Source organism: Pogoniulus pusillus, chromosome 30 (genome assembly GCF_015220805.1).
Source record: "Pogoniulus pusillus isolate bPogPus1 chromosome 30, bPogPus1.pri, whole genome shotgun sequence".
Taxonomy (NCBI): Eukaryota; Metazoa; Chordata; class Aves; order Piciformes; family Lybiidae; genus Pogoniulus; species Pogoniulus pusillus.
The window spans coordinates 10,826,206-10,851,935 of record NC_087293.1 but is presented as its reverse complement, the minus strand read 5'-3'; the positions used below and the strand labels follow the sequence as shown (position 1 = coordinate 10,851,935).

Here is a 25,730-nt window from a genome sequence, read left to right as displayed (position 1 = left end):
GGATAATGAACAGCTGGAAGGAAACCAGCTCAAGCCAGTTGAAGAGTGATGATCCATTTGTGCTGTGAGGTTTTTACATGACTTGGTGCCTCTGAAAGCTCTACCCTGAACCTCAAATACAAAGTTTCAGGCAGAACTTTCAAGTTATTTCTAGAACACCCATTCTGGTAGAAGTGCTGAAACTGTATCTAAAGCAGTTTGGCACAAATTCAAGATATATGGGGTTAATTTTCACACCAGAAGGTCACTGCTGCCCCTCTCTCACCCAGCATCCACACCAGAGAAGGAGTTCCTCACCATTCCAGCTGAAGCTCTGGAGAGTGTCTCGCAGCAGCTTACACTCTCGGTTATACTTCCAGGCCTCCTGCATCACTTCATTTAGCTTCTCATCTTCATTCTCTCCTGTTTAGAACAAAGTCAAACAGGAGGTTTGTCATTCTGCCTTGCAGCTACACCCAAAGTGTCAGTAAACACCATGTGCAGTTATTCCTCCTGGCCTCACAGTCTAGAAAACACATGTGAAAGCAGAAAATCCTGCTTGAAAGTTCCTTGAACAGCTCTGCCTGTTCCTGCTGATACCAACTGGGTTCTGTTCTGGGGTCACCAATTCCAGAGAGACAGAACTACTGGAGAGAGTCCAGTGGAGGTTACAAAGATGCTGAGGGCCCCAGAGCATCTCTGTGAGAAGGAAAGGCTGAGAGTCCTGGGGGTATTAAGCCTGGAGAAGAGCAGCTTGAGAGAGGCTTGAGCTCAATACTCAGGAAGAGCTAAAGGGCCTGTTGGAGGCAAGAGAATGGGACCAGACTCTTCTCTGTGGTGCCCAGTGACAGGATGAGGGGCAACAAGCCCGAACTGGAAACCAGGAGGCTCCATCTGAACAGAAGGAGAAAGTTCTTTGATGTGAGGGTGCTGGAACCCACCCAAACATTGTGATCCTGGGCAAGCTGCTTTAGCAGGGGAGTTGGACTGAATGATCTCCAGAGGTCCCTTCCAACTCCCCATTATGCTGGGATTCAGCAAGTTTCATTTATCCTTCCTCACCACTGGCACAGACTAATCTTGAGGGACACTAAAAAAGTCAGTGTCTGGCATGTTTAGGAATGGAACTTTCTGAAAAGTGGCAACCTTTACCAGCCTGTGGTAGAATGCACTGAGCAATCACATCTCTGAGCTTTTCCAGAGCCACGTTGGAATCATTACTTCCATTCTCAGGGTCATGGATATAAACACCATCCTTTGGCTTAGTGCTGCAAAAGAACAAGGAGGAAACAATTACAATTTGGAAGCAACTCAAGTCTGTTATCCATTGCATAACCACACAGTACAACACTGCCTTCGACTCTGGAGAGCTGGGACTGGGAGCTGGGTTTAGCATTGATGTCCTGGATTATAAGATCACTTTAAAGAAGATACATAAAGGGGGCCTATGGAAAAGCTGGGGAGGGACTTTTTAGGCTCTCAGGGGGTGTGCCAGGACTAGGGGGAATGGAGCAGGGCTGGAGGTGGAGAGATTGAGAGTGGAGGTGAGGAGGAAGTTGTTGAGCATGAGAGTGGTGAGAGGCTGGAATGGGTTGCCCAGGGAGGTGGTTGAGGTCCCATTGCTGGAGGTGTTTGAGGCCAGGCTGGATGGGGTGGTGGGCAGCCTGCTCTGGGGTAGGGTGTCCCTGCCCCTGGCAGGGGATTGGAATTGTCTGATCCTTGTGGTGCCTTCCAACCCTGACTGATTCTATGCTTCTATTCTATTCTAAATACTCTCTAAAATGAATTTAAGTAAGGGTAACCCTAAAGCATATTGCTGTTTTTCATACAGATGACCAGAAGAAAGAGAGAGAGGTTGCCTGACTGCTTCAGCAAAGAAACATCTGGAGCAGAAAAATAACCCTGGAATTCTTTCTCCCACTTTGCCATGCCTTACTCCATCCTTTCCTAAGGGATATGTTCTACTGTCTGAGATACAATGACACTATCCAACCTCCTTCCTGCCCTCCTCATTGCTTGGAGGACACACCCCATTGTGCGAGCACCACTCAACTCCAATTACCCACTTGCAGGAGGAGTGCATCAAGCACATCAGAAATTCAGGAGCATGCTTACAGCTGAGTGAACCTCTAACGGGTTTCAAGTCACTCTCCAGCTGCCTGCACACTGATCCTTCACAAACAGCTCTAGAGAGTTACCCCAGCAGTTTCCTTTTGCGCAGGATTGGGTTGTTGACAGAGTGGAGAGGTTTGAGGCTGACTTTGAGGTCCTGGATTCTCATGTTGGCGAGCTGCTCTGCATGAGCCTGTTGTATCCCCGCAACCATTGCCTGGAATGGAAAGAGTTGCACTCGATGTTTTAATTAGCTTCTTTGTGAATCAAAGAACAGCATATGGACAGTGTTAACCACAGGTTAAAACCTACTCCTATGCACCAAACCCCAACATGCTCCAGAGACAGCAGAAATCAGGTTTGCATTCTGCAAGACATGATTTAGAACAGTCACTGACTAGGGGACAGTATATCCTGAGCTCACCGGGGCTGAACAGGACAAAGGATCATCTCTACTTCTGATGTTTACAAGCTGAAGAGTGCTGAGTGAACTCCTCTTTGAGCAGACTTCAGAGCAAGCCAGAAGGGCTATTCATTTGCTGCTAATTAATGAGGTCATAGCAGCAGCCAGGTATAAAATAGGAGGGAAAAGAGCTACAGAAGAGTCCTCAGGCCTGTTTACTGCCAGACTCTGCTCCCTGCTTGTTAGCACATGGCTGCTATTTACTGCCAGGCTTGGAGCATCTTCCCCTGGCCCAAATTTCATAGAATAACAGCAATGTTTTGGGTGGGAAAGACTTAAGGTCATTGAGTCCAGCCACCCTCTAACTCCACCAAGGCTGGTGCTGAATCATGTCCCTCAGCACTACACCTCTGCCTCTTTTAAACTCCTCCAAGGATGGGGATTCAACCATCTCCCTGGGAAGCCTGTTCCAGTCTTTGAGAACTCTTTCAGTAAAGAAGGTTATTCTAATGTCCAACCTAAACCTCTCCTGGTGCAACTTGAGGTCATTTCCTCATTCCATTTCAAATGAAACTGTTCCCATACTCCTGCAAAGATCTCAGACTCTCGTTAAGGTCTGAGCTCTTTACCTGCATAACACTACCTGAAGGAAAACAGTTGAATCATCCAAGAACTACCCATCTCTCCTTGATAAAATAAAATGTTGTTCAGACCTTGTCCATCATCAGCTGGGCAGAGGGCAGGATGTTATCAAGTGCCTCGGTAGAGTTGAGCCAGGGATGGTCCAGCACACCTTCAATGGTCAGCCGCTCCTCGGGTTTGACCTTCAGCAGCCTGGGAGAGGAATCAGTCAGTCCACAAAGAGGTCTTTGGTGATTTACAATGTCCTGCTCTGTCTGGGATCAGAGCATCTAGCAATTTCTAAGCATTAGAGGGGCCAAAACCAGGCTTCTCCTAACAGCTAAAGCACTAAGATAACCCAAAAGCAGTGTGACTTTCTACCAGCTTCCCTCACCCTTGCTGTGACGATATTTTATTGCTGTCACATCTCATTCAGTTATAGTCAGCAACTTAGAGTGAGGAAAGATGTTGAAGGACATTTTCAGAGTACCCCTGTGATGCTGAACTCTATTCACATCCTCCCAGATGGGAAATTATCTAACAGGTGAACTGGAAATGATCCAAACAGGCACTCTCTGGAAATACACACCTAGAGCTCACCCATATGACAGCCTATCCTTGCACCAAGGATCTGGGCATGGGGAGGTAAGGTAAAGCTTCAGAGATGGAAACCTCTTTGCTCAGTTAACTGTTTTGACTATGTAAATCCTTAGCTTTTCTCCCCTTGCAAAAGCCTCAAGTAATGGACACTCTGTCCGGCAACAGCCAAAATAAGACACAACCTGGTTCTGAGACCTCTGTAAACTCCATGGAATGACATTTATTTAGAATGAAACCCTGCTTAAATAAAAAAGAAGCTATTTTTGCAGAGAAACTCCTGTTCTCAAGTTAATCACAACTCCTCAATAGAAAACCTAACATGTCACACACGGTGCTGGCAAGTTCTCCCCAGAGCCTAAAAATCTGAAGCAGAATGATTTGATGAATCTGTGACACGTTCTGAGATAAGTCTCTAAATCAGCACCCTGGCTGCAAAACAGAACTGTTCCAAGTAGCAAGGAAGTGGAAATAACATTTACAAAACACCAGCAGGACCACGGGCTAGCTCGTAAATCTCTCCTGCAAGGCCCTGCTGCCAAACAGGTCGTACTTTCAGTTTTGATACCAGACTCAAGACAAATGCATTCCTGTCTGTAGGTATTCACAGCCCTAACCCATTATCAAGCACTTCATCTCATAAAGCTTGAGGTCAGAAATCAGCTCGACAAGCTTGAGAGGAAGCAGCTACTTGAATGCAAAACATGACCTCCAGAAGCAAGACTCCACGTGAAGAGCAATCTATGTCAATAAAACACAAAGGCAGGCAGGATTATATAAAGTCTAAATGTATTCCTGCACCGTAAACCCAGAGTCAGACTGGCTGCAAAAGACACTCAGGAAAGGGAGTCCTGCTGGCATCAGTGAGGTGAATTGAACCCAAGGAACAACATTCTGTGAGCTGAGCTTCATGGCTATTTTAAAAGACAATGAAACCTATTGACTGTGGAGCTTCTGAGTGACAATAACGAGTCGACCTTAGTCTGTAGTTTCTCTGGTGAAAGGTTGTGGGCTCTCCTGCACTGCTATAAGCAGATCCCAGCATCCTTTCCAAACATTAAGTCCCTGGAGATTTTACAGCACAGAGGAGGCAGTGACAGTTTAAAATTATTTAACCCATCATTTTTTTTACTCTTTATGTTGCTTTTATCCTTCCACAGTTTCTCTGCTGATACAAACACAGGCAGTCTCTCTCACAGGTTAAAAAGTAAGTGAGGTCAGGACCTAACCAGCGTCACATTCCTGCTTTCAAACAGGGACCACAGGATAACAGGCTTTGAAACATCTGCAGCTGAGAGATGTGCACTGCACGAAAAACTCTTTCCACGAGCATTTAGAATAAAATATCAATGCAAAACCTTAGCTCATAGTCTGACACCTTGTGACAGACCTTAACCTCCCTTCCCATGCCTCTCTCTCCACTCCTTTTAGACCGTGCATTATGCGCACAGGGTTTTAAGGGCCAGATCTACCAGATCCTATTACACCAACTAAATGCCCCCTGATTTTAGCAGGGGTTTAAACGTCCCTGGGGGAGATATGTGCCTAGGGAGCACTTGCAGATGTGGCAGGCAGTTGTCAGTACTGTTCTGAAGCAAGGCAGTCTTGCTGTTCCCCTTAAAGACTAAACGCACAACGCATTCTAGCCACCTCAGAGACAGAAGACATCAAAAACTGAACACAACAGTTGGGGGGGGTTGGGAGGGAAAGAAAATAGAGAGGGAAAGAAAAATATTTACCAGGTTTCATTTGTGCTGAACGGGACAGAAAATGTTTCAGCTGCGAGTGCTGCAGACCACTCCCCCCCACCTCTGGAGAAATCAGCCCTTGGGGATAATGCACTTCACCATTCATTCTTTTTCCAAGACAAGCAAGGAGCAATACAACCTTTTCCTCCACTGACTCACTTTCGCACAATGTCTTTCGCCATTTCTGAGATCTGGCTCCACTCCTCCTCGGGAAATTCAAAACTTCCTGTCATGATCTTTTTCCGCATGTCCTTTGGGATTGTCCGACTGTGGTGTTTGGAGTAAAACGGAGGGTATCCACACAGCATCACGTAAATAATGACACCCAGGGACCACAAGTCACAGCTCTGAAAGCAAGGAAACGATCACTTTGGGGCGCAGTTCGCGGCAAGCGGTGGTGTAGCTACGTCAAAAGTTCTACCTGGTTCTCCCAGGGATACAGAAACACAGCTCAGCCTCCTCCTAAAGGTCCAGCTGAGGACCTTCCTGGATAAACACAGGGAATAAGGAAGCACGAGATAACTCCACACTGCCAAGCTAAACTACTCCCAGCACCCAGAAGTAGCTTGCTTAGGGAAAGGCTCCAGTAACTGTGCTATGGGATGGTTAAGTCGTCTGGACCAGCCAGACAATCAGAGGTGTGAGCAAGCTGCACATGGGTTACACCTCTCAGGATACCTGCACCCTCATCTCTCAGCATCAGAACATAAACCAGGCATGGTTTAGACTGCAAAAAGAAACAAACAAGCTAGCAGAGATATCTAATCAGAGATGTCTGTCATGAAAACTGCGTGTCCTGAAAGCCATGGGGACCAAGCAGCTTTGGAAGGCCAGGAGCAGTGCTCCCCGCTGCCCCTTCCCCCCAACCCTTGCACCAGTGCTACTGCTGATGTGACACAGCACAAGGTCATTCAGGAGGTGGATCCAGCCAAAAAACAGCTCAGTAAAGAAGGTGCAAGCCAGGTCTATTCCCTGCCCAGATCACTGCGTTCACACAGCACAGACACTACTCAGGAAGGAGGCAAGAGGACCATAACAGCCTAGACCTCAATTCAAGCTTCTGTTGGATTGCGTTCCTAAGGATGTGTCTCTGTGATCACATACTGTGATACTGTGATACTTGGTTATTGCATGGTGCAGGCTGAGGCTAGGAGGATGTGCCCTGACCCTGGCCATCCACTCCAAACACTCCTTTTGTGCCAACGTTAGCATTTGTAGAGCTAATGATTTATTTTTACTAGCCTGGTTCCTAGCCCAGCAGTCCTCCAGGAGACTCCAAAGGTTTATGCCAGCACAAGGATGGCCAGGAACATGCTGCCAAGTGTCAGCAGAAGCCTGAACTCCAGCCAGCTTCAGGTGACCATGGAAGGACATGCAAAGGCAGATCTGGGGACCGAGGGAAGTTCTGTGATCATTTTACACAGAGAGAAGTCTGCAGAGCTGCCAGCTGAAGCAAACTCAACACCACTGGGCCTGCCTCATATCCCACCACCTACCTAGGACAGCACCAGAGTACCTGAAGCTGCACTGATAAGCTCAGCAAACAGAATCCCTGACTCCAAGAAGGGGCCCTCAAAGGTCCTTTTGAAAGGAATACATTTAGATCAACTCATCCATCAGCATATTAAACCCCCAGCTTCTGGCTTTCACAAAACACATGGATGCTAATAACAAAAGAAACTCCAGGGAGTTACCCAGTATGTTTACTCTCCAGCAAGTTGTTTAAGCCTGCCTCAGATGGCTCTGGAAGTCTAAATGTCTATTTAGGTATCTAAATTTTCAGTATTTTCCCATTGGCTGGAGATAATTTCTAATAAAATGGGACTTTAGGCATGTAAGCAGGAAATGGGTGTCTAAATTCTTCATGGGTATGGTTCTCACATTCTATTTCTCAAGAGCCAAGCCCCTCTAGCCATGACATACTCAGCTTTGACACACTCAGCTTTGATCCAACACACATACAACTTTAAAACACTCAAGAACCAAAGATGTGGGTTTTCCTCTAATTTAAACCTGTGGGATAGAGCTGCTGATTGTGAAGGTGGATCAGAGGCATTCCCACTCTGGCTCTGAATTGCTGTGGAAGGACAATGTACCTGGAGTCTATCACAGGCTATTTTGGGGAATAAGGCACAGGCCAGATGCTGCTTTCGCAGTGAGTCACACTTGGCAAGGTGAGGATGAGGCAGCTGCTTTCAGCAGCCTTTCCAGTTAGCACCACTATGGCTGAAAGCAGTTCAGAGTGACCCATCAGCTCTTTAAATGAAACATGAAAACACCATCACTGACACATCAGAAATTCCTAAGGTAAGGCAGATGAACCTTCTCAGCATCTGAGTTAACTCCAGTTGGTATCTGATTTCAAGGTTCTTCCATTCTCTACAAGAATATAACCCAGATTTTGCTTCATGTGCCATGATCAGGACACTTTGGTTCTTTAAACGACCAAACCAGCTACCAAACTGCTAATACCAACAAGAAGTAACCACTTCAGGGGAGTAGATGCAGTTCCAGAGACATCTACAAGTGGGCTATTATTGGAGAGTAAATCTGTTGCAATCCACAGAAGTGGAATTCTTGACCCTGCCTTGTGAGACTTCCACAATGTATAGACAACAACTTTCCCTGTGGCTGGGGTTCACACAAGACAGGGCAGAAGAAACTATATTGCAATGGCTACCAGCATGTGTGTGAGAGCTCCTTACAAGAAGTGTCTGACTTCATTATCAATCTGTCTCCAGGAGGGAGAAGAGAGAATCACAACCCTCAAGAAAGCAGACCTGTGATTAGGAAACCTATGCAGCCCAATTTAGTGAAAATCATGTCAGCCCATCTTTGCTTTAGCTCTCTATAGAAAGCTACAAAAACATAACCCCATGTATCAATTCCCTCTAGCACTTGGTGGGTTAAACCAAGCTTGAAGTTGGAATCAGTGCAGCTACTTATACTGCAATCAGAAACCAGATAATTTTAACCAGAATTGCCCCTTCAAAAGGAAACTGTGGTTCAATCACTGCTAAGCCAGCAGGAGACAGTGCTAATACAGAGGAAACTGGTTTGGAATGACCAGAAAGGAGCAGAACCTTTCAGGACATTTACTGTCATTACTCTGCCAAGGCTCCAGCAGTAGCTGCCATTGCCCATGGCTACTGCTACAGCCAACACAACACACTACTGCTCATGTTGCAGAAGATCCCCAACACAGAGAAGGTATCACCCCAGGCTGCCTGACCCAGAAACTCTGGCTGACAGCAGAGGAGATGTTTCCTTTGAACTAGCCCCTTGTGGAGGTGTGAGAACTTCCCATGTGGTCACACTCCAGCAGAAGCATTCTACTCTCTCCAGACTCTTGTCAATTACCTAGTGCTCCTTCAGTGCTGTTTGTATTGTTTTTTCTTTAATTACAGGATCATTAATTAAGCTTGGGCAGAGTGTGCATGTCATCATTTTCTCTAACAGAGCACAGAGCCAGCAGCACCCTTTAGCATGTCACTTCTAACCAAAGACAGACCTGCACAGATGATTACCTTCTGGTTTGCCAGTTCAGCTGACTGAAACCTGTTCTGAACCTTACACATTTAAGGGGAGAAATACCACTGTCCCTGGCCACTCCTCTTAGAAAAGTCAAAAGAATCACACTTCTCAGCAACGCAGCCCCAAAGCTGTTTCCTTGTAGAGCTGAAAGCACAGGTGTACACACAATAGCAAGCAACATGACAATTCCCTGCTGCTTCCTAGAGATCCTGGTTTTTACTCAGTGGGAGATATTTGGCTTGTTAGAGACATTCCTGCCAGAGAGCAGAACAACTTTTATTGTTCCTAGCTCTAAGTGTGTCATTTCAGGGCAATAAAGTTTATTGCCTTAGGTGATAAATGATGTCGATAGACTACTCCTACAGCAGGTACATCCATGGGGTGGGGAAGAGACTGTGCTTTACAGATACTGATTTGTGGACTGCTTCAGAGCTTACCTTGTTGTAAGTGTAAGGTGTTGGAGAGGTGGGGATAATACCAGACTTTTCTTTCTGATGCCTTCTTTGTGCCTCCAATACCTGTTGCCATGAGAAGAAAATAAAAGTAAGGCAAAAGACATCTCATACAGGCATCACAAACAGCAATACCTACACCAAAGACCAGCCTGATGCTTTTCCATTCAGCAAACTTATTCATAGATTGCATGGGGTTGGAAGGGACCCTCAAAATTCACCTTGTCCAAGCCCCCTACAGTGATCAGGGACACCTCCAACTAGATAGGGCTGCCCAGGGAAACACTGCTGAGGTACTGGAATGTGTCCAGAGAAGGGTGACTAAGCTGGTGAGGGGCTTGGAGCACAGCCCTGTGAAGAGAGGCTGAGGGAGCTGGGGGGGTGCAGCCTGGAAAAGAGGAGGCTCAGGGCAGAGCTCATTGATGTCTACAACTACCTGAAGGGAGGCTGTAGCCAGGTGGGGTTGGGCTCTGCTGCCAGGCAACCAGCAACAGAACAAGGGGACACAGCCTCAAGTTGTGCCAGGGGAGGTCTAGGCTGGATGTTAGGAGGAAGTTGTTGGCAGAGAGAGTGATTGGCATTGGAATGGGCTGCCCAGGGAGGTGGTGGAGTTGCCGTGCCTGGAGGTGTTGAAGCCAAGCCTGGCTGGGGCACTTAGTGCCATGGCCTGGTTGACTGGATAGGGCTGGGTGCTAGGTTGGGCTGGATGATCTTGGAGGTCTCTTCCAACCTGGTTGATTCTGTGATCAAGTTCAGCTACTGAAGGGTCTGTCAAACTCCAACTGCTCTTCTCAAGAAAAATCAGAACTTTCTACACATCAGCTAAAATATTTTGCTGCTTTGGATGGAGATTCCAGTGTTGCCTGAATTAAAGCATGTGCTCACACTTCTTTTGTTCAAAACTTCAAAACACTTCCATGCTTTGGAACTAGAACCTAAAGCCTGTTTGGAGACTCCAGAGGTGTCCCTTTTTTGCCTCTCTCTTGGACAAATCACATCTAATTTGTCCCTTGATCAAATCTGGGGTTCTTTAAAAAAAAAAAAAAGAAATCTCTGTTCAAATATGGTCAGGAAAATTCTTCTACAGCTTCATAAACCCTGTCTGTAGTGCATGTGGCCCTTCCCCAGCAGGCTCCAGCTGAGGATGCATTTTCAGGGCATTCAACTGTGGCTGCATGGTCTGATCCCTGCAATTGCTCTTCCTAGTCATTAAAGGCTGCTGCCAGACCCAGAACTGCAATTAAATATCTGCAGCTTTCTTCTCATTTTCTTCAGGAATCCTGCACAAAGCACAAAAGAGTGGGCAAGGCAGCACTACAAACCCCAGCCTGTCTCTAAATGATAGATTAGTTCTTAATGCATGCTGACAAGGAGGCCAAGCCCGGGTGAACAGTTTACCTTGAAAGGTTGCTGCTGTACAATCACTCAGAATTCCTGCACTCAGAAGCAGCCATTAAAAGGACAGCAAAAGCTTTTAAAATGACATGGTTATGGAGGCACAGGCAAGATCATGATTCCACTTCAGCCTAGAGCTGCAATCATTTGTTACCTGAGGTGCTACGTAATATGGAGTGAACTGTGGTGTCATCAAGTCACCTTGGTCTACTTTGGCAAATCCAAAGTCACACAACTTAACAGGTGCATCCTAAAACAAGAAGAGGCTTTGTCACAAAATCTCATTGTGTTAGCTTTTCTAACACCTATTTCCTGCCTTCTACTCACCTTACCTTTGCCACACACAGTCCCCTTTTGTATTCAGACCCTTACCATCCCACAAAGCAGGTAAAAGGTTGAAAAGCAGTCTTTGAAACAGTAATTTTTGTATTCCTGTGTGCTCTGGTCCAAACCAGTGCCCCTCTCAAATCTAGAAAGTACTAAGTACACTGCAGGGAGGTCACTGCTTATGCAGGGTGGAGTGAAGGAAAAGGAGGAGAAGAAAAAAAACAGACAAGTTCTGGAGTATATCAAAGCACCTATGATGCACGTGAGAACATCCTGATGACACCTAGGAAGTAAATGTGGCATAGTGATCTTCTCAGCAAAATAGGGTTCTGTACTGAGGTGGAGAACCAGACCCACACAGACAGCCTGTACTTCAAGCAGATGGAAAAGCACAAAGCCAAAAAAGGTCACACATTTTGCCACCAAAACGTGGCATAAATACCATCTCACAACTACAGTTCTGAAAACCATCACTGAGCAATCTTAGAGGATTCAGCAGCAAACAAAGAACACCAAAGCCTTCATCTTACCAGAGAGTTATCCTTGAAGAGGAGATTCTCAGGCTTGAGGTCTCTATGTGCAATGTTTAGTGAGTGGCAATGCTGCAAAGCCAAAGCTATCTGAAAGAGGGCACAATAAATCAACCACAATTACAAAACTCCTTTAACCAGTGCAGTTATTTTAGCTCTAAAAAAGGACATTGCCAGCATAGCTTAGACCACAACATTTTCACTCCACTCGGGTACAGCTCTGAGGTAGGACAAGCCTGGCTGTACCATGTCTCAGTGCAGTAAAGCAACCAGTGAGAGATGAAGCCCACCAAGCTATTCAGTTTGTGTTTCACTCCAAGGAATGAGAAAATAAAAGCTATGTTGTACTGGGCTTCCCAACCATCTCAGTTTGACCAACTCAGTGCATTACTAGCCCCCCCCAGCAGTGAAACAGATCATGAGAGTGTCTTTTTATATGCTTGGTCTCCAAGGTCACCACAATGCTCTCCAGCAACTGCATTCTGTTAACAGCCAACATCAAGTTCTTGCTTCAGGATTTCAGGGAATATTTAATTGCAGTTGTTACTGACTTAGGAGTCACCACTGAGGCAGTTTTATTCTTTAGTTCTGGACAGCACTGCCTGCAATTTAACTCATTTCATAGGGTATTAGACAGAAATTTATTCCCTGACTCTTCTAAAGACAGCTTCTGACACTGCAGTGGTTTAGAAAGCTGTGACCCAGTCACAAAAGCTCAGACTATAGACTGGAAAGTGCAATTCATTGAAGAAAACCAAAGCATAAATATTTAAACAGCATTACTGAAACAAGGTAAGGCAAAGCCACACAGGCCTTATTTGATAAAGTATTCCTTCTGTCTTCTGCAGGATCCTACCCAAACCCTTAGTGAAGTGTTGTCTCCTTAGAAGGCTGCGGTGAGAGAACTTCAGTATTAACTCATCTCAGAAACAAATATAAACACATTCCCAGAGCAAATGAGGCAGCTCTGTGCCAAGTTTTTAACTGTTACTGGGTACAAGGCACCAAGACCTCTAGTTCAAGACACTGATGAACCACTAAATGAAAGAGTGAGGCTTTAACATTTTCAAACTCCATTTGTATAAACATTAAAGCAAAGAGTTACTTGGGACATGAATAACCCAAGTGTACACACAGAATTCGAGTCAAACTCTTGTCTTTTTGGGTAGTTTTAGAGGATCTTCCCAACATGTTCCTCCTGGAGACTGTCTGGCAGTGTCAAAAATCAGATGGCCCAAAGGACATGAAAACAAACCACCAAGAACAATTCTGCACTCCCAGCTAATTTCTCTGTTGGGTGAAGCCACAAAGGTAACAGTACAATCAGCATCTCATTAGAAACGAGGCAAAGCACAAGACAGAAAAGCAAGCTGAATTGATTTGGCCTTTTTTTGCCTCAGTACCAAACACCTCCCCAGCTTTGTGGGGAGCAAGTGATGGGGTTCTGGATAAATTCACAAAGAGTCATGTCAGTTCCTGACAAATGCTGTAGTATCTTGTCTCTCGTTTGCTTTCCTTTATTCAGCTCAGCGATCACTGGTGTGGAAGCAGGACCTTCACTGATTCCCATCTCCAGTATAGCCTACGGCACATGGATCTGTTCTTTGGATTGCCAGTAATTTCTGCAAGAAGTAATGGCAACTCCAGCCCCCAGCTTGGTGCCAGTTCCCATGCAGAAGAGCACAGCCATTTTAACAGTAAGATCCTTCTGCCTTGTGGTTCCTCACAGCAACTTGATGCTCCCCTCCTGTGGCTATCACGACATGCAGCCATACCACCTCTCCTGCAACCTTCCCATTAATTCAAGCTTTCTGACTGGGCACCACAAGTCAGCCAGCAGCTGGGAAGTAAAAGGGAGCAAGCTCATCCCAGAACTGATGCTGGGGATTCCTCACTTTAAACTCCATGAAGCCCCTTCTGCACTGTCATTCTGCTTACTCCAGCAGGACACCAGCTAATCACAGCAGCTGTACTGCTAAGCAGCAAACGCCTGATGGACACCAAAGTCTCTACAAATAAATACTGTGGGTGCTCTAAAACACGTCAAGAGTGAGCTGTGTGGAGAAGAGGAGAGGGAAAACCAACACCAGAACAAATGCCACAGAAAGCATGCACTATGGAGGCAGGTTCCTCTTGTCATCCGTGAGAGGCAGGGCTTCCATAAAACCAAACACAGACCCCAGCTTGAAAACCACTGGCCCAGGGCACGTTATTGTCTGCTACAAGAGAAGAGGTCACCCCCACCCAAGAGGTGAGAGAGACACCAAGTCTGTGTCATGGCCAAGAGTGATTCTCAACCTGGATTTCAGGAGCCACACGGGGTCTGGTGAGAGCCTGTGGACTGGTGGAGGGAACATTTTTACTGAAACAGTGAGGGATAGAGCAGGAAGAGTGAGCTAGAAGAGAGTTCTGGTGAGGTGTTCTGTAGACCAGGTTAGGAGAACCATTGCTGAGGACAGCAGAGACAGCAGGGTCCCAACCCAGAAGAACTAGCCCACACCTTCACATTCTTTGCTTCTATTAAAACTTTGGCATTGTCAGGTTATAACAAAGCAGGCAATGAGCATCGGATCAGAACTGAGGATTATTTTAGCTTCCTTTTTTCCCACCCCTCCCACCCCAAGGAATTGTTAAATACTTTAGCCATTATCATTCATGGATTTGCTTATACATGGGGGTTAACTTGCCTGCTTTGTTACTTGGCTTGCTTGCTTCTCAGTAAAGTGCCGGTGCTGGCTGATTCTGTGAAATAGCTCTCCCCCTTCCATCATCTCCATTACAATTAGGAGCCGAGCCCTGTTCAAAAGCATTTCATTTTGTTACACGAAAAATAGTCAGGAAATAACAGAATTGCTAAGCTAATAATGCATACTTCACATCTACTGCTGCAGGCCGAGAGAGACACAGACATTTGCTTCTCCCACAGCTCTCAGAGCTGGTTTGGTTCCATGCTTTTTTTTCCCCTGCAGGGTTTTCTGGCTCCCAGCACAATCCTGAGTGTCAGCCAAAAGAATCTAAACTTTGCTCTTCATGTTGGGCTCCCACATCCAGCTGGAACAAACACTGTGGACATGTCTACATGGATGCAGACAGTTACATGCAGCCTCCACCCACGCTTTCCACCAGCAAGCCAGCTTGGACCTGGAAGCCATTTAGGCACATTAATGTCTAACTCTGCCCTCACAGAATCATACAGCAGGTAGAGTCTTGCATCAGACAAGCTGAAGAGCTTCCAGGTTGGAGCTGGCTTAAAGCATGGCGTGCACTGGTCTGAACCCATCCCTGCAGACATGAAGGCCTGCCTAACTGTCTGCTTAGGCACTGAAGATGGTCTTGGCAACTCAGAAGCAGAAGGTTGAGAAATTGTCTTCAATGCTTTTAGATCTGGACACTCTATCTCGGTTTAGTTTACGGTCTTATTGCCCTACCTGTGAAGGGCAAGCAGCAAGCGTGGAGATCAGGACTGCTAGACCCTCAAGAAACTAACTCCTAGTTCTTCTCACCACACAGCAACATCAGATACAGCAGAGATTAACATGAGTTAATTCCTTGGGTTAATTTTCCCCCTCTGGTTTATTCTTCCTCAACAAACACCCAATTAGAAGACAATGTTCACGTATGAAACATAACACAGAATCACAGAACTGACAGGGTTGGAAGGGACCTCAAAGATCATCCAGTTCCAACTCCCCTGCTATGGGCAGGGACATCTCACACTAGATCAGGTTGCTCAGAGCCCCATCCAGCCTGGCCTTAAAAACTCCCAGGGATGGGGCTTCCACCACCTCTCTGGGCAACCCATCCCAGTGTCTCACCACCTTCACAGTGATCTGCTTCATGCTTTGCTGTGTGCACTGTAAGCAGGACAAGGTATTGAGAGCTTACAGGGCAGAACCTGGTATTTTAAGATGTAATTCTTTCTTCCTTCCTGGCACTCTGGGTTTCCCCAGTGGCTCACAGGCATCACCATCATGTAAAAGGATCTCACTTACAATTCAAGGTAATAACAGAAGTGACAGCTCCAATCCTGCCTTAATGATGCTTTGAAAGCAGGAGGAAGTTCAAAGGTTACAATTTAGTTCAGGCAACTAAAGCATTATCAAAGCAGGACAGGAGCTAGAAGCTAATATACTCTCTCAGACAAAGCAGCTATCACAGACTGAAAAAAAACGAAGAAATTAACTTGAATTCAAAACCAGGAGTAAAGGAGACAAACTGATTTAAATATGAAAAGGTCTGGGCATTGACAAGGGAAAACAGAAAGGTTGTTTAGTCTGAAGCATAAATAACGTATCTGGAACCTCTCAGAAACATTCATTTTGGTCACTCTGTGATTAAAAAGAGAAAAACAAAACAGACAACCAAAAAAGCAAACTCCACTATACCTTGGGCTACACATGGGAAGAAAGCTGTGGGAACAAATCACCCTATGTAGTCTTACCTTGGGCTGGATTCATGTGGGAACTGCACACTGTTAGCATAAACTTCAATAATCTGAACAATATTGGGATGTGTTGCACACATCATGTGCAGACGTACCTTGAAGAGAAGGGAAGAAGTGTTACTGTACAGAGTGACAGGCACCTGACCCACTTCTGCTCCTCCCTCTGCCCCCAGACTAGGGCACACACATGGGCACCTGTGCGCTGCCACCTGTGCTCAGCACTACTCACACCCAGGTCAGTGAATCAGAAAGGTAAGGAATGCCTACAGAGGTTGATGTTGAGTGGCCAACAGCTACCACACTGCTCTGACCAAGACAAGATGATCATACATTGCCAACCTGTTTGTTACAGACCAGAAAATCACTCCCAGCAGAGTGCCAGAACATGTTGAGTCTTTTAATTCTTTGGGGTTTAAAAGAAATGTAAGGCTGGAACTCACTTTACAGTAGCAACAGATGTATGACTAAAATAACTGTGAATAAAACCTGAAATTCCCTAACTCTTTATGGCCTGATGAACTAGCACTCGACACATGAAACCTCAGCTTTTGTCCTGACTTTCTGAAAGAGGCACCTAAGGAATTTTCCCCTATGCAAAGCTACCTGGATTGCTAAATCAAGCCAAGGTTTGACCCAAGTTGTAAACAGATTGGCTTTTGTATTGGAACTTTTAAATGAGAACTCTGCTCAGTAGCAAGAAATGGAGGTTGAATAAACATTAAGGACAATTAACACTTCCTTCACTTTCATGACAGCTTGAATGATTGCCCAACATTTTCAGCAGACTGAGCATGGTACCTTGACACGCTCCTGACAGCCACAGCAAGTCACAAATGGCACTGGAAAGCTGATTTATTTCCTCTTGCATTGAGAAACCTGTACCATTTAGAGGGCAACTCAAAGCATGCTTGGCAGTTCTTAGGGCAGTGGCATCTAAAAGTGAGAGGTACCAGCACCTGAAGGGGGCCTACAAGGGAGCTTGGGAGGGACTTTTTACAAAGTGACACAGTGAGGGACAACGGCTTTGAGCTGGAAAAGAGGAGAGTGAGACTGGAGATTAGGAAGTAATTATTTACAGTGAGGGTGGGGAGACACTGGAACAGGTTGATCAGGCAGGCTGTAGTTGCCCCCTCCCTGGAGGTGTTCAAAGCCAGGCTGGATGGGGCCTTGAGCAGCCTGGCTTAGTGGAAGATGTCCCTGCTTACAGCAGGGGAATTGGAACTAGATGATCTTGAAGGGCCCTTCCAACCCAAACCATTCTGTGACTTCATGTACAGAAACAAAATCAATCCTCAACTACTCATGTGACATGAAATGGGATGTATGAACAAAACAGCTTTAAAATGCAGCTCTGCAGATAACACTCTACACCTGTAAAGCAAAGGTACAAAGACTCTTTCACCCATCACCTCATCCTACAGAAGCAGAGCACAGCAAGGCTGGAGGATCAAACCCAAGGAATCCTGCACAGCAAGATCTGCAGGACAGGTGGATCGGTTTGGGGGCTTTTCAAACCACTGTTAACAGTTCAGCAAAAGGGTGAGACTCTGCTGTGCCAGAAGGCAGGGTGCAGACAGGAACCATACCTCATTTCTAGCTTTTGGACGATCAAGAAGAATTTTCAGTGCAAAACGTTCTTGAGAGGATTTTTTCACGCAGACTCTGGTATCACAGCAAGAAAATTACTCAGTCAGCAAGAATGTTAAAGAGAGACTTCAAGCAACTGATCTGTAGTTATGAATTTGCTCTCCACATGGGAATGAACAGGGATGCCTGTGATTTGGAATACACATAGTACCCATCACCACATCCCTGTTTTCAGCCTTCCACAGCAAGCTAATGCATGGTGGAGAACCACCTCACACAAAGCTGGATTTTCAGCAGTGCAGAAAAATGGCTTTGGAGCAGACAAGCAGCACACACTCTACACATGCAGCCACTACACACAGTGGCAGCCTGAACGTTGCTGATGGAGGGTGTAGTCTGCAATAAACAATGTGTTTCTGAATGGGAATCCTTGTTTTGGCAAGGCCACCAACTGTGCCACACGGTTTTCTCTCCCTCTCTTTCCCCCATTTAACATCAACAATTGAACTGCGTCAGAGGGAAGGGCCCAGATATTACCAGGCAGCTACAAGAATAAAGCACAAAGGGATATTTTCATAAAGATCAGAGGCAACACAGCAACACAAAATGGAGGAGGAGCAACCAACTGCCTGGACAGGAAGATAAATGGTGGCAAAAGACAATTGTTCTGTCAAGCACCCAGAAACAGAGGCGCAGAGATTTGTTTGCCAGCGCCGCTGCACAAAAGGGAGAGCGCTCGCTGCAAAGGGAGCGTGCATTTTGCTTTGCAGAAAGCATCCAGGTCCTGCAGGGCTTAGAAATTCAGGATGGGCAGGCCTGGTTTGAGATGCAGAGCTCGTGGCACTGTCTGCTTTGGCCTCACACGATGATGACTTGAAAAAAATAGCTGGTAAAAATAGCTAAGGGGGCAGGCAGTGCTGATGCCCCAAGCGATGACACCATAGATGGGAGCAGTGACCTTTGCACCACACTGACACTAGCACCTAAGGGACAAAGGTGTTGGAGCAGCATTTTCTGCTGCCACCATTTCACGAGCAACTCCTTTTCCCTCTTTGCTTCAGGAATATGGCAGTGGGCCGGGAGCAAGCAGAGAGGTGTGGAGAGCTCCTACTTCAAATGCACACAGGAGACAATACCTCGCTTGCGCATCAGCTACGACCCACATGGAGGCATCTGTGTGGTTAGAGAGCCTTCCCCTCCCTCACATCCCTCTGCTGTTAGCACGCTTCAAATACATACTCACTTCTCCACAGCTAATGGAACAGGCTGAGATTAGACAGATCTGCTGCTGGATTGTCTTACCTAACAGGCCCACTGATCCCAGCTCCCAGCTTCTGAGTCCAGTTAATGTTGTACTCCTCTAAAATGGAGGTTTCCTAGTTAAGGAGTAGAGGGAGAGGAAAGAGAGGCAAATAAATAAATACAAAAGCACTACATCCCTTCCAAGAAACCCCAACCAAACAGCAAAAAAGTCAACTCAGCAGACCTGATTTGCAAGACACCTGAGCAGAGGGTATCTTGCAAGATACCTGAGCAGGTAAACCTGCTTTGGGGTTTTGCTTCACTTAGGAGAATTAAACATAAGCACCAATGCTCACATCCTAATGTAACTCAGTCCAGAGTGATTTCTGTGCAGCTGAGACTGCTCACCCTGGCATTTGGAGACAGGCATACTGAGAACAGTAAATGGGATCTTGTGCCTTTAATTCAGAAAGCATCAAGGGTACTTGACCCCTCTGCCTCTTAAATCCAGCTCCCTTCCCATAAATGGTCAATCACAGTTAAACACAAAGGCCCAATTTCAGCATTATTATGGGGTTTTTTGGGGCCACACAGTACAACAGGAAATGGTTTTGCTGCTTTCTTTAGGGTTTCCAAACCTCTGGAATTGTGATCCTGTAAATTAAACCCTGCATGACTAGTTTTAGCTTGTCTGATAATGAATCAGGCTCCTGTTTATAATCCTTTTGTCCAAATCCATCTAAAGAGGGTTTGGTTTTGTTATGACATGGCTTGAGTGCTCTCATGCTTAAACATGTCACAAGGCAGAGTGGAAACGTAGCTTCAGTGGGCAGCATTTTGACTCATGCCACTGCCACGTGCTGATACACAGAGGGTGACCCAAGAGCAGAGTGAGCAAGCTCAGCTCTCCAGGCAACACACACCCCAACATTCTGCCTTTGTTCTTTCATGAACCTTGCTACCTATGTTCAGGAGCACCTCTCAAAAAGCCACATTTCCCAGTGAACTGCAGAACAAGGAGCTGATTGCAAAATCTAAAGCTGAAGAAGCTTAAACAAACAGGTAAAACACTTCTGGAAGACACTCAAAGCAAATGGAAGAGTTCATTGCATGGACATCAACTTTATTCTGAGCAGGTCTGTCCCTTCTGCAACCTCCCCAGTCAAAACCTGTAGCATTTCAGGATTCACTGATGCTACAAAAGGGTCAGAAAACTGAGACCAATCCTGCTTCCAGCTCAGGTGTTGAAAATGGCAGTCTCTAACCTGCTGGAGAATGTCCAGAAGGGCAATGAAGCCGGTGAAGGATCTAGAGCACAAATCTTGTGAAGAGCAGCTGAGGGAACTGGGGTGTTTAGTTTGGAGGAGGAGGCCAAGAGGAGACCTTATTGCTCTCTACAGCTCCCTGAAAGGATGTTGCTGTGAGGTGGGGTTGGTCTCTGCTGCCTAGCATCAAGTGACAGAACAAGAGGAAATGGCCTGAAATTGTGCCAAGGGAGGTTTAGGTCAGAGATTAGGAAAAATGTCTTTGCTGCAAGGGTGGTCAGGGATTGGAACAGGCTGCCCAGGGAGGTGCTGGAGTCACCATCCCCAGAGGTGTTCAAGAAAGGTCTGGACATGGCAGTTTGGAACATGGTTTAGTGACCATGGTGGTGCTGAGTTGATGGTTGGATTCAATGATCTTGGAGATCTTTTCCAACAGTAACAGTTCTGTGATTCTACACCTGGAGTCTGAGGCAGGTTGTGGTGAGCACCACTGCCAGGCTGGAGCCAGACCTCAAGCCACATGGATTGAAAACGAAGCAAAAGAGGAAAGCTGATAGCTAAGGCACAATTTGAAGGGATCAGAGAATGTAAAAGACAGGTATGAATGGAAAACCTTTCTCTTCATGCAGTTGGGAGTAGGTATTGCACAAATCCTAAATGACCAGCATGAAAAGGTGTAAAGGGAAAGTTGAAGTGAGCTGGAGGTTTTATGGAGGGTTCTAAAAGAAAGGGGAAGGAGAGCATGGTGCATCACACATGGGTTGGTGTTTTCAGGTGGAAGCACACAGAAACTTTCCTGTCTATGCAACTAACAAACTCCACTTGTGAGGACCATATCAGAGAACTGCCAACTGGATTTTCCTGACATTCCAAGAATCAAATGCATCACAAGTGGAATGAAAACACAGTTTTAGAAGAAGATTAAGGAGTGAAGAAAGGGTTCCTCTGAAGTGGGAAGTACCTCCTTGGATCACACTCTCAAGGCCATGTTTAGTGTTGAAGTTGTGAAGTCAAACCACAGAAATGAAGACACAGACACCCAAGCACTTTGGAGCAACAGTGTCAAGTGCTAACAATTCCTTATTTTTCATAGAATTTTGAAGTCTGCTGCTCCAATTCCAAAACCACAGGAGGGGCTGTGTCTGCCCCAGTCTTCCTTAACCCCTTCAACTGCACAGGCTGGTCTAAGAGGAGGCACTGTCTTTATAACACAAACCCAGCCCCGACTAAACAGCTTCTACTGCCTCATGTCACTTCTGCCATGGCACAGAGACTACTTGCTAGATTCCAGGGGAGGAAGTGGATCAGTGGAACTGATCTATGAGTGAAACTGAATGACAGTAAGATCTGATAGCTCTCAACTCCTGAAGGACAAGGTTCCACAACTACAAGCAAGTCCATTTCTATTAAAAATTAATTTCCTCTTTCATGTCTGCATATTTAGCATTATTTTAAATAAAACCAGGTTTGGTTTCTTCATTTTTGTTTGGATTCCAACCTCCATTCCAAAGCAGCTTTACAACTTAGAAGTAAAAACTAATAACCTAGTGATTGAGAAACATTATTTATCATGTCCTGACAACATGAAATACACTGTTGGAGACCTCTGATGTCCAATGTATAGAATTGCTTATATCTCCTAGTTCAGAAACAGGAGCTCCAAGACTATGCAACTACAAATCAACAGGTTCATAACATTCAAACAGCCTGAGAATGTTTAACTCTGCAGACAGAAAACTCTCCTCTGAAAAGATCAAAATCTATTTCAAGCCTAAATGCTTTGCCTCTTCATTTAGACTAATGGACCATGGATGCAGGCAGCAGAGGGTACAGTATCCTGTACTTAGCTCCACAGCTGGAGAATAAAAGGCCTTACAGTAGCACTGCTGCACAGTACTGAACTCATAGACAGGCTGACAGGTCAACTGGAACTAATCTGCTGTGGCTGGGAACAGAGGAGGTAGAGGAACACCAAAGAGAGCTTCCAAAAACAATCTGCAGTGATGCAGTTTCTTAAAACAAACCTTTTTTGTTCCTACTGTTAAAGGAACTTGAAACTTCTGATCACTCCTTAATTTTAACAGACAGCAGGAAGAAACTAATTTGAAATGTATTCAGTGACAACAAAGCTTCACACAAACTTCAAGCGCTGAGCTCTCATCGGCCGCTCAATCCCCTGTCAGCAAGCTCAGGGTATCTAAACCAACCGTTTGAGCATCACTCCCATGCAGAGTCAGCAGTCTGGGGTGCTAACAGCCTGGAAAGGCAGGGCCCTGCAATTTATCCCAGCTTGAACTCAGCAAGCTGCTTGCAGACAGGGTCAGGCATGAACCATGACTGCTTGGGGGCAGAAAGTCAGGTGCTTCTCAGTTCCCACTGAATACCAGCAAGATAAAGGTTTGAAATAAGGTACTGAGAATAACTCATACTCAGTTCAGTCAATTAAAAGTACATAGGCTGCAGCTTGGACAAAGTCCACCTATTCAACAAGTGAAATGCCACCCACCAGCATAACTCCACCTCCACTACTCCAAAAGGCAGCCTTTCAAATCATTATCTTGAATGCCAGACCTTAAACCTGTAGATGCAGGTGAAAACCAACCAAATCTCAACAACCACAGTGTATCTGAGACACATAGAAACATACAACAGCATTAAATCATGGTTTAGAGTCACACAATGCCTATAATCCCAAAGACTTGCCCAGAATCTCAGTCAGAACCCCTCCAAACAGATGGCAGCTATGGGACTGTCCCTACACTCAAACAGCTCCCTCCGCTTCTTTGTTTTTAACCTCCAAGAGCCTTTGATCTTTACCTTCACATGAAAAGCCACAGAAACACTTGAGAACCCTTCTTTATGAAAGCCCTCTGGACAGCTGCTTCCCCTACACTGTGCCAAGACTGATAATGAAGCATGAAGAGACAGTACACAACTGCGATACTTCATCTCCTAGTTTAATTACAATCTGGGTTGCTTAGACCTCCTCCTGCTTTGGGCTTTTTCAGTTTGAAAGGCAAGACCCACATATTTTCAGCCAATCTGGATTTCAGCATCACAAGACTCTGCTGTTACTTCCCTTGAATAGATTTTTGTCCTCCAATGAGCTCTGTGAAGACAAATCGCACCGTGACAGAAAGCAGGACTAAGGAAAGGTGTCAAGTGCCAACAGACAGGGTCCTTTTACCAACCTCCTTAAAGAATTCATTCATCTTATTAAAAGAAGCACTTGTGAAAGCACCCAGAGCTTGAGAGTGAATGGTTTGGACAAGGTAAAGAGCCTGCAGCGAGTCTTTAAAGCACTGGTTTATTGTCACTTTATCCCAAAAGGGTTTCCCCATCTCCTTCGGGAATTCCACTCAGCCAGGCCACAGAAGAATTCCCTGGGAAGTGCTAAGCTCACACACGGAGCCTCGGTGTAAAAAAAGAAATCCTGAATCTGCTCAGCTCCTCTACAACCACTCGAAACACAAACATCCCACACGCCAGATTTGTTTTCCTCACAGCATCCGAAGGGGAACTCTGAGCTGGATCGAGGCAAGAGCATTGCCTTGGCAGCCGGGGTCTGCCGTGAGGCACAGACCGCAGCTCCTGACCACACCGAGTAGCCCCAGTCTTGCTCCCCGCGGTTCCATCGTCCCAAAACTGTTCCCCCCAAGGCCAGATCCCGTGGAAGCCCTCTGCTTGCAGCTCCTAAGTCCCTGTCCAGTGTCTGGCGCTTCACACCGGATCACTGCAGGTGACGAGCCCGAGGGCAGCAAGTCCCCGGTGTTTGGGCAGCCCGGAGCAGAGCCGCAGTCCTAAGGAGGACGGGAACCCGCCGGCCCCCAGGGCCATGCCTGGACTGCCCCTCGCAGGGCAGGTGACAAGCAGGGGCTGGTGGCGGGGAGACCCCGAGTGCCGCTGCCTCCTGCCTACCTTGATCATCTTGTCCATCTCGTGATCCTCCGACATCCTCCTGCGGGGCTACGGGCGGCTACGGGAGGGGCAAGGGCAGCCGGCCCGTGCCCAACGAGGGACAGCGGGGGCAAAGGGCCGAAGAGGAAGAAAAGAGGGAGGCAGGTGGTGAGGGGACCAAGGAGCAGCGGCGGGGCCGACCGGAGGCACTGGGCCGCGCTAGGCAATGGGCAGCCCCGGAGGAGCCTTTGTGCCACCTCCGCACCGCCTCATCCCCGGCCGGGCGGGCAGGGGTGGGGGCCGAGACCCCACACAGAGGCGGGGGAGGACAGCGGGGAGGGCGCGGGCGGGCCCAGAACCGCCGCTCAACTCGGGAGCCGCCGCCGCCGAGGCGCCGCCGCCGCCCGCGCCGCCCGGGAGCCAGACATTGCCGGCACCCTGAGCCGGGCACACCCGCCGGGCGGCGCGTCCCTCCGCGGCGCCACCACCCTCGCCGCGTCCTGTGCAGAAGACCGGCCCGCGCCCCCCACCTCCTCCCTGCTCCCACCGGGGAATTTTAGGAGCGCCCTCCACTGCAGTGGCGCGGTTTACAGGCGGCCACTGCCACCCCTAAAAGTGCGACGGTACTACTAAAGCCCCCTCAGGGCCTTCAAGCTACCCAGCGCCTTCTAATGACGTAAGCAGGGCGGAGCGAAATGCCACTGAGGGGGCGGTGCTAATTTGTTCTCTCCGGCCCCGCCCAGCGCCGAGCAGGCCCCGCCCCCCGCCGGGAGAGCCGAGAGTGGGCGGGGCAGCGTGAAACCTCGCGAGAGCTCGGGCGCCGCCTACCGGCCGCAGGGCACTGCTGCGCCTGGGAGCCTGTGGCCGCCGCTGGCCGACCCTGGGTGAGGCGTCTGAGGCTCTGGTGGAGAAAGGCATCGTCTCCTCCTGCCACATCTGCCCTGCACACACACCTGCAGGCTTGTTCTGGTGACACACGATGAAGGGATCTCCTGCACCAGTTCCAACGTATTCGCTAAGGCACAGACCCCCGCCCGGGGGTGTGCAGTCCGGAGGAGGCTCAGGGCAGAGCTCATTGCTGTCTGCAACTACCGGCAGGGAGGCTGTAGCCAGGTGGGGTTGGGCTCTGCTGCCAGGCACTCAGCAACAGAACAAGGGGACACAGCCTCAAGCTGTGCCAGGAGAGGTCTAGGCTGGATGTTAGGAGGAATTTGTTGGCAGAGAGAGTGATTGGCATTGGAATGGGCTGCCCAGGGAGGTGGTGAGTTGCTGTGGCTGGAGGTGTTGAAGCCAAGCCTGGCTGGGGCACTTAGTGCCATGGCCTGGTTGACTGGCCAGGGCTGGGTTCTAGGTTGGACTGGATGAGCTTGCAGGTCTCTTCAAACTGATTGATTCCATGATTCTCTCCTCCTGCCATGCTTTGTCAGCTTCTCAGCTCAATTTGCTGGGGGCAGATGTCAGGCACAGAGCTCTCTTCAGTGTCAGGGCAGTGCAGAAAGTCAGCACAAACCTTTACAACTGCCAAAGGCAGCAGGTAAATGAACACACCAAAGTCCCTGCCTAGCTCACTGACACAAACTCTTCCAACAAGGCTGGG

General features: G+C 47.3%; 1 protein-coding gene across 4 annotated transcripts in view; it reads right to left on the bottom strand.

Moving 5' to 3' along the window:
* Window positions 1-24,734, bottom strand: part of MAPKAPK5 (MAPK activated protein kinase 5) — a 29,530-nt gene extending 4,796 nt beyond the window's left edge. The window contains exons 1-13 of one of the 4 annotated variants that reach the window (XM_064168343.1): window positions 24,155-24,734; window positions 19,032-19,105; window positions 17,729-17,804; window positions 16,140-16,237; window positions 14,386-14,494; window positions 11,699-11,788; window positions 10,996-11,091; window positions 9,432-9,512; window positions 5,620-5,807; window positions 3,208-3,328; window positions 2,178-2,308; window positions 1,126-1,247; window positions 298-402 (exon numbers count right to left, since the gene is read on the bottom strand). In XM_064168343.1, the coding sequence (XP_064024413.1) occupies window positions 298-402; window positions 1,126-1,247; window positions 2,178-2,308; window positions 3,208-3,328; window positions 5,620-5,807; window positions 9,432-9,512; window positions 10,996-11,091; window positions 11,699-11,788; window positions 14,386-14,494; window positions 16,140-16,237; window positions 17,729-17,804; window positions 19,032-19,105; window positions 24,155-24,190 (1,327 nt within the window). In that variant the 5' untranslated portion in view covers window positions 24,191-24,734. The remainder of the gene's footprint in view (window positions 1-297; window positions 403-1,125; window positions 1,248-2,177; window positions 2,309-3,207; window positions 3,329-5,619; window positions 5,808-9,431; window positions 9,513-10,995; window positions 11,092-11,698; window positions 11,789-14,385; window positions 14,495-16,139; window positions 16,238-17,728; window positions 17,805-19,031; window positions 19,106-24,154) is intronic. The other 3 variants (XM_064168344.1, XM_064168341.1, XM_064168342.1) reach the window with 3 other exon arrangements.
* Window positions 24,735-25,730: the final 996 nt, after the last annotated feature.